Raw genomic sequence first — 21,006 nt, 5'->3', positions numbered from 1 at the left:
TCTTTACAGGTCCTTTACACAGATAAGTGAGGATACTGTTGCTGATTTTGCCCATATATTTCGCAATATAAAATTTAATAGCAGTATCTTCCCTCATAACTGTTGTTATCACATACCATGGAAAACCTAGATATTGATACCTCACAATTCAATTCAGATTGATTGACTGCTTTATTTATTTTACTGAAGCAACACTATGTAACTTTTGATACTCTGGTGGTTAATAAACATTCCAACCAGAGCCACGTCTTTAAGTTTTTGTCTATGGCAATTCACGCAGGTATGTGTTACTCCGCAGCGGTGACGACCCCAACCAGGCTACAATAGTCCGAAAATAAGCTCTTGTGTACTGTAGTGATTTACGTTTAGACAAAAAGGAGATTTGGAAGATGAATCCATGATATACTCACTCATATACACAGAAAACGTTACATAGTGTTGCTTTAACATCAGTGTAAAGTTTAGACTGCTTATACTTTAAGAACAGATGCACAGATCTAATATACTGTTACATCTAATTTGCTCCAAACTGTTTATGTTCACATATGGGACAATAAACTATGTTCTCCAAACAATGTGCGTTTGGAAATAATTAGGTGTGTATTTGACTATTTAAGCTTAATAAGCTGTGCAAGAGAGTTCAGGATTGCACAGTTCTGAAAGGCATTTGTGCTGGCACTTCGTTTGTGTCCATCAGCACGAGTCCTTTTCATGTCAATAACTTTTGATAGTACAACAAAGTTAAAATGTTAAAACACAAGAAAATCAATTTTTCAATGTCGTGACTCAATGTGAATCAGCAGAAGATAGAATCACGATTCATATGTTCATATGTGTGTTAAAAAAATTATTTTGTGGTATAAAAGCAGAATACAATCTTATTGTTGAGGCCTATGATTTTGAGATGCTGTAAACCAATTTTTAGAGGACATCATCATCATTATTTTTACAATGTAAACTTACTGGTGTTGATGAGGAACTGGTTGGAAACTCCAGGGTGGTCTACATCATGAATGGCAGCAGCAAACAACGCAGCCAGGATTTCAAGATCAGTAAAAACGGCCTGGTGGGAAGATGCCATAGTATGATGGTCATTATATAAAGTGTCAGTACTGATTTTGAAATCTGATTTCAGATAATGAAACTTTTTGCTTCTGAATGGGCGCTGGCTATCCAGTGTTGGCATATACTCACGTCCAGTGCCGGTGTGGAGAGCAGCACATGTGTTGACTGCGTGACATCAGCGGCATGCAGGCTGTTGTGATAGGCCACGTTGGCATGGTAGTGGTCTTCCAGTGTCATCACATAAGTGATAAACGTATCCACTGGGATCCGAAATGTCTTTAATAGATCCCTTTCCTTTAACGCATTACAGAACACAAAGAGAGAAAACAAATGATCATTGGTCAATATAAATGATGAATCGGTTTGACTCCTCTTTCACACCAACAACAATAATTATTAAGATAATGATATTAGCGTCCAATATCATCTGTTTATTCTAAGTGCACGCTCGTCTGTCACTTTGAATTTTTTTAAGCTTGTTATTGCACGATTGATTCAGATTGGGTGTCATTGTTTTTATTGTTCATCAGCCTGAAAAAATCCCTCTAAAAGTGATTCAGCCAATATTGTTTCTCTGTGCCCATATTGTTAGTTGTGGACCCTGCTATTCTTTAATACTTAGAATGATTGTAGAACTAAATCGATCTGCAGAAAAATATATATATCTTTGTTGTTATCTTTATAGTGAACTTCCTCAGTGTGAACATGCCTTAAGTCTGATTTAATTCTGTTCAGCTGAAATATTTCACTTGTAATGTCAGTTATGCTTATATGCAGTATTAAGAAAATTCAATTCTAATGCTTTGTTGTATCACATTCTAAACAGACTGCAAACTTACGTTGACAACTCAGCAGGAATATTAATACAGGGAAAATTCTGACTTGAAATATTAAAGCTGCAGTCTATAACTTTATACACTCTAACGGTTAATAAACAGAACTGCTTGCATCTTGCAGAAGAACATTGTAGCCGGAGCTACTTCTATCTGTTAATGTCAGCGATGAAACACGCAGGTACTGAGCTACTCCGCAGTGGTTCCCGAACCAGTCTAAATAAACACTCATTATAGGTGCACCCAAGTGATTCAGGACAAGCCAAAAACACAGTTTGGAAAATGGATTCATGGTGTACTCTTTTATTATATACATTTTGAACACAAAAAAGTTGCCGACCGCAGCTTTAAGAAAATATCCATTTTAAAAATGAACTAATTGAGTGAGTTCAGCGGAACACAGTGGCATGTGCAGGACAGAAAGTCCAAAGAAATTTCCACACAGCCAATAAAAAATAGGCACTGAGTAAAAGATTGATTTGGGGATATTAAGAACTGATACTATTAAAAGTTGAGACAATAGGAAAATCTATATTTTTACCCACCCCTAGCATAGAAATCAAACAAAATCACGCAGATCTTTTTGCATCTAAATCTTTTTTCAAAAATACAGAACAACACAGGAAAGTTTATTAAAAAAAGGATAAACAAACAGGGACTACACACCTGGAAGATAGCAAACATGATGCAACTTAGAGGTCTGTTATTGGAGTACTCAGCCACACGGAAGATATTAAGGCCCCACTTGTTTAAGTCATTCAGCTCCTGAAAAAAACAAAGAATCCATTTGACAAATTAACATTTTCATACCAATAACTAGTATTAATGGTGGAGAATTGGGTGTTGTAAAAGTTCAGTTAGTTAAGTTAGTATGCGTGCATTGCGCCTGTACCCTGGCCAGTGCGTCCTCCTGCTCGGTTTTGACCCCGAAGCGGGGCAGGGCTGCACTAGTGAGGCTCGAGCTATGTGTAAGCTTCTTGACACCGCTGATGTGAGACATTGGTTTTTCACGCTCCCGGAGTGTAGGTGAGGGGATCTCCACCTCATTCTGTTTGTCTGAGACACAACCAATGCATATACCTTTATCAGATAACAGCTAATTTCAAATCAGCAAGCATCAAGTGTTTCAGAGCAGCGAATGTACTCCAGTATAACATACTGCAATGTTGAAATTCAGGTTCTGCGCTTCTGAAAATAGAAGCAAGGCTGAGATGTACAGACTCACTCACCTAGGAAGGTAGTGGAGATGTATTCAGACACCTGATTCCCCGAGCGGCTCATCTCAGACAGATGAGACAGTTCCCTGTTTAACATCCTCTTGAACTAGAGATCAGAAAAGGGAAAGATGGGAAAAGACAGACAGGAAAAAAGGTAGAGTGATAAATACACAGATGGTAATAAGGCAGTACAAAATACAAAATTCAGTCTATCTGAGCAGAAACTTTTATTATAAACAGGATTAAGTGGATAGTTCATCCCAAAAAACATTTGGGGTAATCTGTCTCTTTAAAACATACTTTATTTAGATGCTTTTGCTTTTGCAGATAGGCATAAGACATATATTGAAAATGTCTGAATGGCAGCATGGTATGTGGTACTGCAAGGTCATATGCAGTTTGTGCTAATACAGTGTGCAGATATTGTAAATGCAAATAAACCTAAGGCATTTCTAATGTTGAATCTGCAACATTGTGTGGTTAGAGGAAGGGCTTGTCTTTAATTAAAATCTAATTAAGTGATGGTCATCAGGGGAGAGCATTGTGGAGCGGTCTCCTTAAATCTCTGCAAACCATTGCTCTAAGAAATAGAAGGAGAAAGGTCTTTGTAACAAAATTACAACAAATATGTGCCTTAAATGACTGAAATTGTGCAACTTCAGCAGATAACGCAAGACAAGTACACAGTCACACAGCACGACTCCGATAAGACCCCTGGTCTGTCCCACTGACTGGTCCTTCACACATTACAATCTCCATGGAAACCAGCAGGTTTCCTTAGCAACTGCCTCCTCACAGTCCCTCCTGCAGCATGATGGGAGCGAGGCGATGGGTTGGGTGACAATCTGAGAGAGTAGGCAGGTGTCTGTCTCTGACCTCCTCCAAGGTCAACACTCTCTGTATCACTCTCCATCTCCTGCTATCCTCCATTCTGTCTTTATCTCTCTCTTTAAGCCCTCATTTTCGTTTCCTGTCTCTCTTTATCTCCGTCCTCCACATTCTCTCTATTTTTCTAATGCTATATAATCACCCTCTGCAGTCATATTTTTCCATTGATTGTGTTTCTATTCATTCTCTATCGTGGTCTGCACGTAATTCCCTTCCTATATTACATGGATGTGTGTGTATCAGACGTATGCAAATGCCTTTATAACACATGCATCATCGTTGTTGTTAAATCATCTGAATATAACTAGTTTAAAGGCACAAATAATGCACAATTTCTAATCAACAACACAACAGGAGAAATAACAATCAATGTTAAGTTTAATTTTTAACTAAGTCCAAGTCAATTTTCTGTCACAGCTATCAACCCACTCACTGTGAACCTGAATCTTCCTGAATTTTCCCTCAGGGATCAATACACAATGTCTATCTATCTCACACAGTCTAGCTGTGAGTTTATATAAAGCTTTATTACAAAATCCTCTTTCCTGTGCAAGTGCATATTACATACTGTACCAAGGCTCTGTTTGTACTGTGCTGAGTCATTATTAAAACATTCAGAGTGCCAACTGTTTTAAGCATGCATCCTCTGGAGGACCAAGATGATACCAGATCATGTGGAAAGGAAATCAGACCAAATTAATACAAATATGTGTTACTATGGAGTCTGATAGTATCTGTGCCTTTATTTACCAAGACTGAGTTTGATGGCTACGTTTGATAAGGTATAAGCAAAAAATGGCAACAGCCTATTTATTTACATTCAAAGCTTTAAAAGTAAATGTATAGACACTGAAATGTTTAATAAACCACTTTAAACACTAATAATTAAAAGTATGATCACACTTTATTTTAAGGTCCGGTTCTAGTGATTATCAAACTAGTAACTATGACTTTGCCTCAATAAACTCCTAATTTGCAGTTGTTTTGCAAAGGTTAGTGTTAAGTTTAGGTATTGGTAGGATTAGGGATGTACAATTTAATTTATACGTACTAATAAACAGCTGATATGTTGATTATAGGCATTTTATTAAGCAACTAGTTAATTAAATGATTTCAAAAAATGCTTATTCATTTTAATGGGATAATGTCTATATATTACTATACAAATCAACATATTTGTCATTCAATAATTAACCAGAGAAAGCATCCTAGCCCAAGATGTTAAAATATGGGAGTCACTGATTGTGTCCTGACGTTTTTAATGGTATCAGGCAACAGCAAACCTTAAGTTTAGCCCATAATCAAGGTTAAGGATTAATGTTTGTTGCCAGATAGAATTAAAAACACTGGGGCACAAATGACTCTTCTACACAATGTCAAACCTCCTAACAGTACATAAGCCTTATATATAGGATTTGTGCAGAAAAAAAGCTGGTCCTACACTACCAAATTTAGATCAGATGAAGCTAGTTCCCAGAACAGCCTGAGACAGAGCAGGAGAGAAGGCTTAAGGGAAGGAGAGAGGAGGTGGCAAGAAAGGGTTGAGGCATCCTGAGACACAAGCCCACTGTACAGGTTCAGTCCATATCTAGGCACAGAAACAACATAAGCCAAGAGCTACGACGGCAGCCATTTTCTCCCAGCCTCTCAAAGTGACACTAACCAAGTCAATAAGTTCAGAGCTCGGGTTTAAAATCGCACTTGAGATATAGAGACAAATTTGGACACACCGAACATGCAACAAATATCAGTCTTATCACATGTAGTCTGTTCCAGAAGCATCACAGCACAATCACCTCAGGAACTTTTTTTTACTCTGTCCTACTTTCATCTCCACTTTTCTATTCACATTCTGTTTCACATCTCTCTGCTGAACAAACAGTCTTGCCCCTTACTTTGACCTGACCAACTGTTTGCTAACAGAGCTTTTTCTGTTCATGCTGGCCCTACCTGGTCCCACCAGCCAATCAGCCAGGGTTTGGAGCAGGTCTCACAGAATAGATCCATGAAAGGGGTCCTACGCTCGGTGGCCTGACCACCCCCATCCAGCACCCCATCTGCGGCTGCCCCGAGCTCCAGCTCTGACCCTCCTCTCCCCTGCAGGGGGCTGTAGCTGGAGGAGTGGGCCAGCCGGTAGCCTCCGGGCACAGGTGAGGGGCAGGAAGAGGGCGGCGGGTCAATGGCCTCCAGTACGCCCATGCTGAGGGTGACGGATGGCGTGGACCGCTGGCAAAGGCAAGAGGCACGGAAGTGCACGGGGGCCGAAGCACGGCGGGTGCCCCAGCGGCATGTGGGCGTGGTCAGGGTGTGGGCAGAGAGGCCGCAGCCTAGCAGGCCGGGACGCTCCAGAGTGACGGCTGCCCCCAAGAGGCGGGGAGCAAGCGGCAGTGAAAGTCCAGCGACGAGCGCTCGCTAACACTGTCTCTCTACATGCAGCAAGCGGTACGAGAACCAGGCCCTCCTGAAAACCACTGAGCAGGCTCCACGGCGATCTGCAGGCGAGTGTCCCCCGTGAACGGCCCGCCAGGAGCCGCCCAGATCCACAGGCCAAAAGGACTACATCTCATCCCTTTAGCTGAGCAGAGCTGACCCCGATCTAGCTGGAGGGGGAGAAAGCGGCGAGGGGTGGAATGGACAAAGATGGAGAGTAAAAGAGACGGGACTGTCTGAAGGACACAGAGAGGATGCTGTGGGAAGGGGGACAGAGGAATTACGGGAGAAAATGAAGATGAGCCAATAGCTAACGGAGACTGAGGGATGACAGGGGGATGAAGGAAAACAACAACAACACAGGTAATAGCAGAAAGAAACGGATGAAAGGAGACAGAGAGGACGAAGGAATCAAGGAGACACAGACAAGCAAAAGAGATGGGGCCTTTAGTCGAAAGTCAAACTACAAAAGAGCGGTGGTCTGGAAAAACATCCTTTCTCTCTCCCTGCGTCGACACCCCTCCCCCACAGCAGAGCTCCAGGACCCGGGCCCAGCGTTCCCAGCGAGTTGTGTTCAGAGCGCACAGTCCATGGAGCACAATACCAGTCCTGTCAGCACAACGCAGCGCTCTCTTCAGCAGCCCTGCTGTTTAATCCACACACGGCATCAGACTCGCCGATGCAGCTCAGCCGATGCTCTGCCTCTCGCTCTGTTTCCCTGGATGCTGTAGACAGATCTCGCAAGCTAATCAGCCGCTGTGGCAGGAGGCGCGTGCTTGGGTGTGTGTGCTAGTGGCGTGTGTGCGTGCACACGCACTCTGAGAGCGCATGTGCGGCAGACGGCATGTAAGAGTGTGGAAAAATGGAGAAACGTCTGTATGTGTGTGTGTGTGAGAGAGAGACAGAGATGTATTTAATAGTCTGACAAAAAAGAGGGGAGGGAATCTAGGTTTTAGTGTCTCTGCTAATCTCTGCATGAACGGTCCTGCGTATGGGTGTGAATGTGTGTGCTTTCTGCTTCATTATACAAGGTCAGCCTCAGTCGCCCAATTTACACACAAATGATGCTTTATTTTCATACTGACATCTGCCTGATCAGGTTATAGCAAAATAGTATTATGGTGCATGGACATAACCATACAAAAACTGCACATCCAAAGACTTCATGGCACTGTCTCTTTAAACAGGCAAGCTATGGAAGAGAGCAACCGATTTTTCATTGGCCAGCTCCTAAATCACATGCCTCATGGCCACAGTGAAGAGCCAATGGTTAAACTGGCAGGGTAGACCTTGCTGCAGCTCGATAGCAACGAAGGTTACAGCAGAAACACTGGCATCAGGACCAAACTGCAGCCCCCTCCTCCCTCCCTCATGTCCTCCTTATCCACAAACCCCTTACCCCCCCCATCTCTACTGCACTTCTCAAACCAGAGCATAGTGTAAGGACAAGGCATTCAGAACTGCATGCGAAAGCTTTTTGCATCAGCGTTTACAGATGATAATTAAAAATACATTGAAGAACATCACTCAAGAAATTTTGTCCGCATACACACAGATATAGTCCTTCATGCGTGACAATCCACAGAATGATGTATCTTGAAACCTCTTCTTGATCAAATCTAATTTGTCATGTTAAGTGTTTTGTAAAATGTAAAGGACGGAAATTGTAAATAATGAATTAAGACTTGAAATTGAGAAAATACCTAGTGTAATAGACTTTGTACACAAAAGTGCCTTTGAAAGGTGTGGCAGAGAAAGAAGAAGTTATAACCTTCCAACTATGAAGACCTTGATTAGCTGTTGAAGCTAAACTCTGCAAGACAGTGACCCTCAGGAGCAGGACTGGATACCCCTGTTCTACAGGAACCAAACTAGAGAGCACGTAATTAAAGAAACACCTTGTTGGATGCCATTTCGCTAACAGAGCGATGGGTCTGAATGGTCTCCAGCTGGTCCAAACACCAGTCAAGCTCCTCCAGAGTCTCCCGGGCCAGCTGCTGGTATGTCTCATCTGCACATGACATAAGACACAGCAATCAACACCACATCATGACAGTACTGTCGTATGCATTTAACACTCGCTGTGTGACACAGCGAGAACTTCGTTTGTGAACAGTGGGGATGTTGTTTCCTGACAGGAGGAAGTAAAGAATTGTCTGAGTGATGTCTTCATAGAAAAACTTCCAAGCATGAATATTTCAAGAACTTCATATGGAGTGATCAAATGCCTCATAAATAATGGATGTTTTCCCTCGTAAGAATGAATAATCATATTTTTTCAAACCAGAGAAAAAAGAAAATAGGAAGACGAGTATGACTGCTAAATCGCCAAAAACATAAACTGATTTATAGACTTATGAAAGTATCAAAGAACCTCAGTGAACACTTTTAGGAAGAATAAAAAAGGTAATTCATAAGTGTCTGACCGCCATATCGTAAGTTTACATGCAATTCAATAACCTGGCAGCACAAGAAAATTATAAGTCTTTAATAAGAGTTATTATGTGAGGTATAGCATAATACAGAACTGAATATTGCAAAATGTAACCAGGAAAGCATTATGACTACACCACTTCAACTTAGGCTGCACGAGATGAGACCAAATTTTGTTATTTCTTAGCTAAAAAAAAAGTCTCTGAATAGTTTGCTGAGGCCAGATAAGCTTTCCTGTTACATTGACAGACATGCTCATTTCAATAAGCCAAAAAAAGGTTACAACGTTGGTATGAGAGGGGAATTTGGGGTAATGGCAAACATGTACTTGTTTTGATTGGCTCATGCTTAAGCCATTTATAAGGACAATTTCAGAAAATATCTCACTATTTTGTCAATAACGATTATTAAAAATATGTTTTTGAAAGTATTATATTGCTGGTACCTTGACAGGTTTAGGGATGCTGTAGAAAGCTGACTCTCAAAACCTTTTTATATTCATACTCTTTGAATTGTTTAGTTTGCAGGAGAAACAGAAATGGACTTGATTTTTATCTTTTATGGGCATTTTTTACTTTATTTAAAAAACTTAACCTAATTAAATGTATGTATAATTTTCAATTAATACATTGAATTAATAAATTAATAAAGTATAACCCTGTAGGGCGGTTACCAACCAGTTAAGGTCAGAATCAGCTAAATTTGAGTTGCTGAATACTGATATTTAAAATGATTTTGGGGGAAAAATGCCTAAAACTATGCCTAAAATCACCAGTAGGTTGCAGCAAATCACTGCATGAGTGAGTTATTCATTCAACTGATTCATTCAAACTGTAACAAAACACAATAGCCTGTTGCTCAGAGATGCAAAACCTAAATAATTTTTGTTGGCTAAACAGAACAAAAACTCTCTGAGTGTGTTTTTGTTTGTTTTTTTTGCTATAAACTCATTAATCAAATTGCACATAATTTAAACAAAAGTTACAATATTATTGTACATCCCTAAACATCCCTGCGCATCCCTTTATTTAAACTAATTTAAAGTGCAAAACGCAGTATTTACATGGTTTTTACAATGTAATATTAATAATGTATATCAGAATATCTAATAAGGGTCAAATTGCAGTGATATCTTAAAGACAAAAAATATAATATGTAATTATATAACTACTTTCTATCAAAGCTAATTTATTTTAAACATGTGGAGCACCTTCACTGGTAATAAGCTGCAGAGTTCCTGATATAAACTAGCGGCTGAGGGCTGTTATTTGGCTAGTTAAAGCATCTGGTTAGATTCCAGACCTGTTTCCCATATGGCTCCACTATTTCTGATGCTGTAATGCATTTTACTGGCAACAGTGCCTACAAGAGGAAGTGTATGCGTAATGTGAGAGACACTGTGTGGGAGAGTGCTAGTGTGGGAGAAAGAAAGCTCACCAGTGACTAAGTTACAGTACAGTAAACATACCTGAGAGCGTTGCTGGGGGAACCGTGGGTTGGCTGGTCACTGGTGACCTCCTGTGGACAAAAAGATTATTACATTAGAGATAGTGGTGGAGGTTGCCCTCTACTGGCATAAATCCAGTTAGCACTGCTCACTGGGAGGAGGCCTGTACTTGTTGTGAAATGAACAATGAGAATAACCTATACAAATGCTGCTAAGTATTATTTATTTTAAAACGTGTAATATATAAATATTATAGTATAAAAAAAATTACACATTATATATACTATATACGGTATCATTACATTTTATATAAAACATATTTTCACATAAACTAGTCCTTAGTATAAAATCCTTGCATAGAATTAAGATTTGGACTGTTTGAATATCCTTTATTTTCTTCATTATTCATCATGAATAAAATATAAAAAACGCTTCATTGGAAAAGACACACTGATGGCCATAAGGGGGCAGAGCAGAAATAAAGAAACTGTTGCATCAAGGCTGGAAGAGCTGAACTGACTTGTTGGTGGGAGTCGTGACGTTGGCGAGAATTGTGAAGTTGCTTCTGACAGTTCGTAGACTAGCCAACACCTGCGTAGAGAAGGAGAGGGAAGAGAGAGAGAGAGAGAGAGAGAGAGAGAGAGAGAGAGAGAGAGAGGGAGAGCAGGTGAACAGCAGGATATCACTCAACTCTACCTCAGCAAGTCATGACAAGCAATTAGCACTCATTATATACTGTTTGCCAGACACAACAGTGGGTCTCACCTGAGCAAAAGGGGTGACTATGAGATCTTCAGCGTGACTGCAGAAAGAGGAAAGAGCAGTTCCAGTAAAATGAAAGAAAAATACTATAGACTTTGGCAAATGTTTACAAATGTGATTCTGGATCACAAAACCAGTCTTAACTAGCACGACTACATATTGCAGCAATAGCTAAAAATACTTTCTATGGGTCAAAACTATTGAAGAAAACTATTTTTCTTGTAAGTGAAGATCATGTTCCTTATAGATATACTGTAATTTTTCTATGGTAAATATATCAAAAACGTATTTCTGATTAGTAATATGCGTTGCTAAGGAGTTGTCCAATAGCAACTTTAACTTTAGGACTATTGGACAACTTTAGCGGCAATTTGCTTCAATTTAGAATTCAATTTAGTGGTTTTTCAGCCAAATATTGTTCTGTAGTAACAAACCATACATTTTTGGAAAGCTAATTTATTATAAATCTCAATTTAAAAAAACTGTAATCCAGGGTCACAAATGGTCTTTTTACAGTAATCGCATGAAACCAGAGATATCCCCAGGTGTGATGCAATAGATTCAACCCAACATCAAAACATGCAATTTTTTTTATGGCCATAATCCAAGCAGCAGTCACACTGGTCACCGTTGCATGCTGGGAGCGTGAGCTCTTCTAAGGGTGTAACAGTATTATACTGAAACGGCTAAAGAGGGATTTAGTCGATGTGCTTAATGCTGCATGGTGATTCTGGGATAAAAGAACTTCCTCTGAGGCCTTTTAGAAAAGAAAAGTGGAGACAGTAAACAGTGAGACTGTGCTGTGTGTTGAGGGAGACTGCTTACCCCTCGCTGTTGATGGAGGAGTTTCGTGACATGGTCTTGGGGGACATGTCGTAGTCGGAGTCTGAGCGGTAGAGAAAAGATTCCCTTCTCTGACTCTGAGGGAAGGAGGGATGGAGCACCAGCCCAGGACTCGCCTGCGAATCCATAGGGCTGCGGCCAGGAGAGGGCCCATTCTCCCCATCATAGCTGTACAGAGAGATAGCGAGAGAGAAACCAAAATGAATTGGAGAGAAGGTAAAAATGCATGTCTTGTCATTTAGCTTGAACAAAGCTTTGCCAGTGGCAGCATTAGATTTCCAGTCTCTGGCCAACACAGCACAAATAGAGATGTGAAACACAAACAATCATGATTGCCTCTTACTCTAGAGACAGCAAACGCTCTCTGAATGTATAAAGAGCTGATGAAGACTGTGTCACCCTGAACAACCATTAAAGGAAATCACCAGCCTAATCAGAGAAGAATCCTCAGCCTCCACTTCACAATTTACATTCTATGAGCACTTGTGGCTTAAAGAAATAGTTCACGCAAAAATGAAAAATCTGTTATTATCTGCTTACCCACATGTCACTAAACTCATATGCATATCCTTTTTTGTGTGTGAAATAGAAAAGGTTTTTCTGTTCAAATAGTAGAGCATGACACTAGCAATGCCAAAATTATGCTTTTGATTCACAGAGTGTGCGTTAACTGCTAAAAAAATTATTTGAATGAAATGTAAGTCATTTTGGAAAAAACTTGCCAAATGCAAATTCAATGCAAGTTGAATGTGCTGTAACCAAATGTGACATGTCAAATCAAACACGCAAAATAGAAAGCTGAAAAAAAGCCTAGAATATGTTGATGTGGCCTTTTTTATGGAGTCTAATTTTTGGTGATCTGTTGCTTTAAGCTTTTCACTAAACACACATCTGTGGAAGGACTAATCCACACAGTTTTAGCATTAAACATGTGACTAGTGGAAAAGCACCTGATACAGTGTCTGACCCCATCTGGGGTTATTATAGACATACTGTATTTGTTCAGTTATCGTGGCTTTGTGATAATGAATGAAGACTAGTCATCCGGAGAGCCTAATGACTGCAAAGCTGAAAGTGAACATGAAACGTACTGCAGGTCATTGGCCTGTAGTAAACAAGGCCTATAATGCCACCAAATACATATAAAAGTCATTAACATATATAAATGACATAATATATACAATAAAGGACAGGGAGTATATTGGAAACCCAAAGTACACAGCTCATCTATCTGGCTGGGATCAGCGGAGCCTCAAATATCTAAAAAAGCATCCGGGGTTAGGGGTCATGGGCAAGGTGCAAGAGAAGCCTAGAAGAAGAAAGAAAGGTGTTTTTGCATGATTCCCAATTCCTCAGCTCGGCTCTGAGTCATGCCAGGAATTATGGGTACCAGTACCAGCGAAACCTCAAACCAAAGCCTACACTTCAGAAGTGAAGCGTCAGAACTAGACGCCTGCCAAGACTTCAGTCTCTCTCTCGCGCTGTCAGTCACTCTTCCTCCCCCTCACTCCCTCGCTTCTCACAGACAAAATACTAAAGCCCCTCTTCCCACACGCGGTGCATGAGGCATCTGAGCTCGTCTCCTGCCCCTAACTGCAGAACTGAAGGTACTTTTTAGCCTTTGGCTATGGAAAGCTCCTGTTTCTGCTTGGCAGCTGGTGAGCCGGATCTGGACTACGCCTAGGTTCAAATAGTTTTTATGCCAGTTGTTTATATTTTCTTTATCACACAGACATGCTACAAGTGAAACATGCCTGAGCTGGTTCTTTCTAGCAGCTGCTGTGCCCTCTCTCTGGAGATCCCGAGTGATGTGAATTCACAGTAAACAGGCCCTGTCTGTCCTCTTTACATGCCCCTCGAGACAAACGCCGCCTCGGGCTCTTGACCTACACCTCCTCTTCCTTCTCCATATCGCACTTCTGCTTCCATCTAAACCACTTTTACCGTTGCTCCTTCTGTTTTTCCCGCTTTCACACTGCTTATCTCGCAACTCACAGAATTCCACTCACAGCGATGGGAAGCCCAAGTGGCGAGAGCGACAGAAGATGGAGTGTACAAAAGAAAAAAAAAAAGCTTGAGGAGAGCAAAAACATGAAGGAGGAGAGAGGAAGAGTAAGAGGGAGGAGGTGACTCATGGCCTATCTAAATATTTGCATGCCCTAGGTGTACGGCTTCTTCCAAAACCATTTTATTTTCCAGCAACAACTGCAACACCAATTACACATGACAACACACAGTTGACCTTAAAGAGTCAACGTACCACTGCCTGTCACTATCTGCATAACTGCAGCAGTCAGGCTTTACTGTGCAGTCCAAATAGCAGCTTTCTGTAAACCCATTTCCTATTATGAAGAACAAGCTCTTTTTTTTCAGCATTAACACGGCTCCTTTCGCTCAGAGTGTGTTGCTTTTCTTGCACTGTATTCATGCCTGTAGAAGTAGTGTGTGTGCGAGAGAAGAGAGAGAGAGAGAGAGAGACAGAGAGAATGTGTGGGCGCACACGAATGCTCCTGCTTTTCTGTCTGTGCTTCACTTTAATGCCTCCTGTAGTCATGTGACATTTGTGCTGCTCAGAGACTATCCACAAAGGAGCGAACAATAAGAAATAAGAAGCCTTGTCAAGCAGTTTCCCCCTCTCCTCCCCTTCCTTGTGTTGCGATTCGAGCCCCTCTCTTTCTCTTTCACCCTCGTTCTACCTCCTTCTCTCCTTTTTACCAGTCTCTGTCTTCTGTCTCTCAAAGATCTCTGCCTTTCACTGCCTCCTTCTCTGTAATTTGTGTCTATGGCTGTGACTCAGCCCAGAATAAAAAGCAAGCAAAATGCATGCTGGGATACTGGAGTTCTCATTTGTTTATAAGGCACAAGAGACACACTCACGATACCCTCGCAGATATACAATCAAAGGACATTTTTGTGCGTCTGTGTGCGTGTCAAACACTAACTCTTGGAAATTCAAAACTCCAAGAATTTGATATTCGCCGTTTTAGGAAATTAGTATAAATAGCACTAATATCAAGTCACACGTGTATGTGTGCAAATGGTGCGTGTTAAAAATCATAAAATAACTGTGGAAGAAGAAGAAGCAGCAATTATCTTGCTTCAGTAATCAATAAGGGTGGAAAAATGCATTAAGCTTTCATCATAGATAATGTACTCGTAAAATACACACACGACACACTTTCACACGCTGTGAGTGCAGGATATGCCATTGGCAGCTCTTGCTTTCATTCGCCGATAACAGAACCCCTGGAGAGTAGCACTCTGGACAATGACATGATGATCATAGGGGGCACAGAGGAAAGGATTTGTGCCAGCTGGGTGAGTTTCCTATAAAAGATAACACATTAGCATCAGCACATCCCCGTGCCTCTGAAAACAGACCCTTGCAAATTGATTGGGCTGTTTATGTATCTTCTACGCCTCGCTAAATGACCTTGGAGTGACTGTAAAAAGTGGCAACCTTACAATAATTCCAGAAGACAAGAAAAGCAATTACTGCTTTCAAATACAAAGGTGCTCAAACATGATGCGCACTGAAGTCTAAAAATAAAAGAAACGGTTATCCGGTAAAAGTCCTGAGGGAAGAATAAAAATTCATAATAGCTCACACATGTGCCCCCTGAAGGCTTTAAACAATGAGGACGTCTTCCTACCGTCCAAGAGGCTGCCTGAATGTGACAGCACAATTAAAGTAATTTGATAAATGTTGTACCATCCTCTACACAGTCCAGGAGAGTGCGAGTGGAGGCATGATTCTTACGTTCAGAGCCTTTCGAGATGGCAGTTTTGAAATTAATTGAATATAAATCTGGGCCTATGAGTAATAGAGCGTGTAATGCTCTAAAAGGAGTAGCTTTGAGTCACAAGGATTTGGACTAAAAGACGACTCGCCAAATAAACGCGTGCACTAAAACTACCCCCTGTTTTCCCTCCGAGATCACAATTTTAATGCCACCACCATGTAATCCCAAATTTATAGGTGAACCGTCTGAAGAGCTTGCCTCAACTACATACTATAGCACTTACTCCCTATTTGCCACTACAAAGTGTTCCGGTAGCTCAATCCGAATGTTCTCACTTGCAGAGCAATAATAAAGGAATTTGATTATGTTCCATTAATACTCTGGGTTTTAAAAGGCTTTGAAGTTTGACTCGAGAAGCTGATTGAATTAATTAAAACTTGGTGTACAGGATGTGAGGGACAGCATGGTGGATTTGCAAGCTCACTCCATCCAGTGACCGTCTCATTGATTTCTTACTACCAGTAAACACAAATCCTGGGCCCTGGAGACTCTTGATCTCCCTGAGCACATGGCAGCAGTCCATCATTCACCAAAGTGAATTCTTTAAGTAGGAAGAGCATTTTAAAAGAAAAAAAAAGACCTCTCGTCAAATAAACCCTTCATTCTCTCCTTTTCAGTTAATGATTAACACCTCCCCCGACCCCTAACCACCACACCGCCCGCTCACCCGTTCCCAGCAAGGCTGCCTGAATGGAGAGTGACAGTTATTTCCTGCCTCCACTTTCTCCGCTGCCAAGCGCAGATGCTTGTTGCTTGTGCACACCAACGCCCCCGATGACTGCCTCCCCCTCTCCTCACCCAGGCATTTAGCACCTGGTTGATTGCTGCATGCTGGGATGGGGCCAAAGGAGAGGGTAGATGTTAAGGAGTGGGGGGCAATCGTAAAATCAGTGGCGACTGTATATGACGCTGTCAGATTGCTGGCTCTTTAATCAGCAGCTGATACCATGCGATAGAGCTTTTATTGTGGAGCTCTGTCCCTTTGGCAGTGCATTACAGCGAACTGTGTCTCATCAGTCCCCGCTCTGACTCACAGAGATATTTAAGGGAGCGTGTGGAACACTCTCTTCCAGCAGCTAGAGAGTCCTGTTGAAACCTGCAAGGCTCCTGATGTTCCCCATAATGGTTTGGTCTACCGCTCAGCTGCTTCCCTCAGGACAGGAGAGTGACCGGCTCCCAGAGGGCAGGTAAGCACAGAAGCTAAGAGCCGGGCTGTGATCTGTGCCCTGTGTCACAGTCCCGCACAAAAACGCAGGCAGGACTGAAAGAGGCAGGCTGGCCATGTTGCGCTTCCTGGCGTGAAGTCATCTTGCCGGACACCGTGCTACAGTCAGATAAGAGAGCTGGGGATTACAGCAGATTATCTGACAGACAGGATCAGAAGCACCCCATTGAAAGTGTCCCAACAGTGAGAGCTCTACCATTACAGACAAGCCAGGCATCTGCCCTCAGGAAGAGGCTTTAAAGCCTTGATACCATTGATTCAGCTGTACAGTCATTTCTCTGAGAGCCATTGAGAAGATTGCTTTTACTATCTATATTATGGCTGGATGCGTTTCCAAATTCCATATAAGCCTCAGCTTTGCACATAAGAGTGACTCCTTTGCGGGCTGCGATGCTTGAGTCCTGTACAGGCATGATGGGCTGCCACAAAACTTATTTTACTACCGCCCTGCTCCCTATCGGATCCTGATATCTCTGAGTTGCACTGCATCAGTCACTTATTTATTTATTCTTTTTTCTTGATATGTCTATTTTCATTCAAATCCTTGTGGGATACCTTTCAGTTCTTATTCGACAAATGATATTAGCACACTGCTGACTTCAAGAACAGTACAGTCTTTGCTATAAATACACCTCAGAAAATTTTGACACCACTAAAATCAGCATTTATTTCTTTCCAAACGAGTGTGATTTTGGTCATTCAACAGAAGATAAAAGAGAAGACAGTGCTTAAAAATCTGATCCATGTGACATCAGTGGTTCAATTATTATGTTACAAGAATACCACTTTCTTCTCTTCCATGTCAGTCTTTGATGAGTGTTCATGAAAGTATGACAACATATGTGTGCATTCCTGTGCTTGCACACAGTCAAACACTACCATCTCCTGCATCAGCAGCATCACATGAATAGGAAATTGTTGAATAAAGTCTTTATTTTTGTTTTCTTCACACGCAAAAAGTCTTCTTATAGAATCATAAAATTATAGTTGAACCACTGATGCCTCATGAGAAATTTAAATGTCCTCACTACCTTTCTGGGCCTTTAATGTAGTAGTTGCATTGCTGTCTATGTAAAGCTCTCAGATTTCATTAAAAATATTTTTACTTTTTACAACATACAGATGAGCAATTAATGACAGAATTTGAAGTCATTTGAAACCTTTGTTTACTAAATGAAACAAAGCTTAAGTTGTAATTAGGTAAAAAGTGGTGATGGATGATATATAAACTGTTTGACAATTTCTTTCCTTTACAGATTATTTGTCATTCAATGTATTTGAATGAAAAAGATCAAACATTGCCACAATTTCATCATTAGTGTTTCAGGGAAAAAAGAAAGCCATACAAGTTTAAAAATGATTATCTTTGAATTTTTGGCTGAACTATTTCTTAAAATCTTTTCAAATCAATGCCCAAAAACATAACCCTTGTTGTAAAGAGTATTCGTGACTGCAATAAATTATTCAATTAGCTGCCCCACTGCTCTCTCCTCTCAATACAGTTCTGCAGTGTGACCCAGCTGTAACCTCATAACAGCAAACTTCACCCAGTGAACCCCACTGCCATGACACAGTACCCATCACTGAGAAACATTACTCAGTGGCGGAGGTGCCGCCCAAGCCAAGCCAGCTCCCTGCTCATATACTCAAATCTGACTAATTCCTACTGAGTACAGCCACTGGCACCCCAAAGGCTCTCTCTCCCACTGCTATGTTCGCTTCTCTTAATCCCTAGTGCGCACTAACCTTTTATATGGAAATCGTCCCTGTTCATCTAAGGGCCATGAGGAGTAATGGGAAACTCTTAAGAATCTGGTTTCCAGCATTCACATCTTTTAACAAGCTTTAGTGAACTAAAATGTCAGGGGGAAGCCCCGAACAAGTGTTTGTTTTAATGAGGGTTGCTTGCGATTAGCATCTGTCTGATTTCAACACTCAGCAGCACTTGAGCACTTCCATTCTCACTGGTTTCTGTATACTGGGATTTATAGCACATCGCAGGCTGAATATATAAATGGACCGGGAGAAAAATGCACAAAGGACCATTTAAAACCGAAACGATTTCATTCTTAGACACAATAGCTGATCTGAAACATGAAAAGTCTTGAGTTTTGTTTACATCTTATGCCAGCGAAAACAGGCCCTAAGGAAGGGTACGATACTCCATTTCACTGCATGACGACATATTGATTTGTTAATAGCATCATTCGATCATCATTTCCTGGTGTAATGACCAAGACATAGAAGTTACTGGGGGAAGGAATTCCATAATCAAGAGAGCAGTGGTCAGTTGGCTGTCTAACGAAGGCTCTTCAGAGACACTATTAGAGACGTCACAGCTCTACTGGAAATACAATTAACACACTGATCCATGTAATGAGCCAATCAGAGATATTGACACCGGCTGGGATCCAGTAAAAGCATTTATCCTGTGCTTTTAGACGGCACATAGATTCTCATGCTGCATACACCAAATCTGAAATGTACAAACCAGCTTCCAGAGCTGCACCCCCGCCCTGATCTCCTAGTGCAGCCCACACACAGAGGGGTATTTTTAGCGTATCACCCTGTCTCTGAGATGGAAAGCATAACTCCCCCTCTGCAGGCTGGGGCTGCTGGGGCTCTGTTATTTTAATCCAGACTGGAGAGAGAGAAAGAGATACAGAAAAAGAGGGAGGGAGTGAGTCATCAAGAGCTACCTTTGTGTCACTGTAGAGTTGTCTTCTGCGCCACCATCATCTCTCCATCTTTCTCTGCACCAATCTATCTTATGCATTACAGTCACATATCTATCTATCTATTTGTAGTATAATAATATACATTGATCAGCCAGAACATTAAAACCAGTGACAAGTGATCATATTGATTGGAAAAATTGATTATATTATTGCACTGACACCTTTCAAGGGGCAAGATATATTAAATTACAAGTGAACGGTCAGCTCTTGTATATCATGTTGGAAGTAAAAATTGGAAGGGAAAAGATCTGAGTGACTCTGACAAATAGTGATTGCTAGACAAGTGGGTCAGAGCATCTCCACAATTTCTGTGGGGTGCTCTCGTTTATGCAGTGGTTAATACTTACCAAAAGTGGTGCAAGGAAGGACAACTGGTGAGCTGGCATCAGGGTCATGGGTGCCCAAGGCTCAATGATGCATGTGGGGAGTGAAGGCTAGCCTGTCTGGTCCAATCACACAGAAGAGCTGCTCTAGCTCAAATAGCTGAACAATGTAATGCTGGCCATGATAGAAAGGTGTCAGAGAATGCTGTGTATGGAGCTACATAGCCACCGATTGGCCAGAGTGCCCATGATGTCCACTGTCCACTACCAAAAGTGCCAGAACTGTACTGTGGAGCAATAGAAGTAGGTTGCCTGGTCTGATGAATCACATTTTCTTTTAGGTCAGGTGGATGGCTGTGTGCGTCATTTACCACGGGAAGAAATGGCAGAAGGATGCTGGGCAATTTTCTGCTAGGAAACCTTGCATTCAAGTGGATGTTACTTTGATATGTATTACCCACCTAAAGACTGTTGCAGACCCTCATGACAATAGTGTTGTCTGATGGCAGTGGCCTTTTTCAGCAGGATAATGCACCCTGCCACACGGCAACAATTGTTCACGAATGCTTTGAGGAACAAATAGTTGAAGATGCCTATATGGCCCTACTTCGCATCCTGTAGACTATAGAATGTTCTGCTAATTCTTTGTGCCAGACACCAGAGGAAATATGCTTAAGTTCATACCTTGATGCATTAGAGCTGTTTTGGATACAGGTTGATACTAGGCAAATTGAGGTTTTAATGTTGTTGATATACAGACATAGATAAAATATTATCAGCGATAAATGCTTAAGATTGCACAAGAAGCTTGGTTTCCTTTTGTACTAAATGTAAATTAAGTGGATCATGAAGACCACAATGTAATATTCTACGTATTACTGCTATTTAGTATTAATACAAAGAATATGTTATTGCACTCTTCGTGATCCACTTTAATCTAAATGAATCTGTGCATAGGAGTCCGTGAACAGATGGTGTGGAGAACCCCATCGAAGCCAA

At 41.3% G+C, this 21,006-nt stretch overlaps 1 protein-coding gene across 2 annotated transcripts in view; it reads right to left on the bottom strand.

Moving 5' to 3' along the window:
- Window positions 1–21,006, bottom strand: part of pde4a (phosphodiesterase 4A, cAMP-specific) — a 45,911-nt gene that overhangs the window by 4,659 nt on the left and 20,246 nt on the right. Inside the window, exons 2-11 of one of the 2 annotated variants that reach the window (XM_043235392.1) lie at window positions 11,901–12,086; window positions 11,079–11,115; window positions 10,834–10,904; window positions 10,335–10,384; window positions 8,332–8,444; window positions 3,128–3,221; window positions 2,791–2,954; window positions 2,565–2,663; window positions 1,195–1,359; window positions 964–1,063 (exon numbers count right to left, since the gene is read on the bottom strand). In XM_043235392.1, the coding sequence (XP_043091327.1) occupies window positions 964–1,063; window positions 1,195–1,359; window positions 2,565–2,663; window positions 2,791–2,954; window positions 3,128–3,221; window positions 8,332–8,444; window positions 10,335–10,384; window positions 10,834–10,904; window positions 11,079–11,115; window positions 11,901–12,086 (1,079 nt within the window). Of the gene's footprint in view, window positions 1–963; window positions 1,064–1,194; window positions 1,360–2,564; window positions 2,664–2,790; window positions 2,955–3,127; window positions 3,222–5,953; window positions 7,652–8,331; window positions 8,445–10,334; window positions 10,385–10,833; window positions 10,905–11,078; window positions 11,116–11,900; window positions 12,087–21,006 lie in introns of those variants that run through there. The other variant, XM_043235393.1, reaches the window with a different exon arrangement.

The sequence above is a fragment of the Puntigrus tetrazona genome, chromosome 3 (assembly GCF_018831695.1).
Source record: "Puntigrus tetrazona isolate hp1 chromosome 3, ASM1883169v1, whole genome shotgun sequence".
NCBI lineage: Eukaryota > Metazoa > Chordata > Actinopteri > Cypriniformes > Cyprinidae > Puntigrus > Puntigrus tetrazona.
The sequence above is the reverse complement of the archived record's forward strand: the minus strand, read 5'-3'. Positions and strand labels throughout refer to the sequence as shown.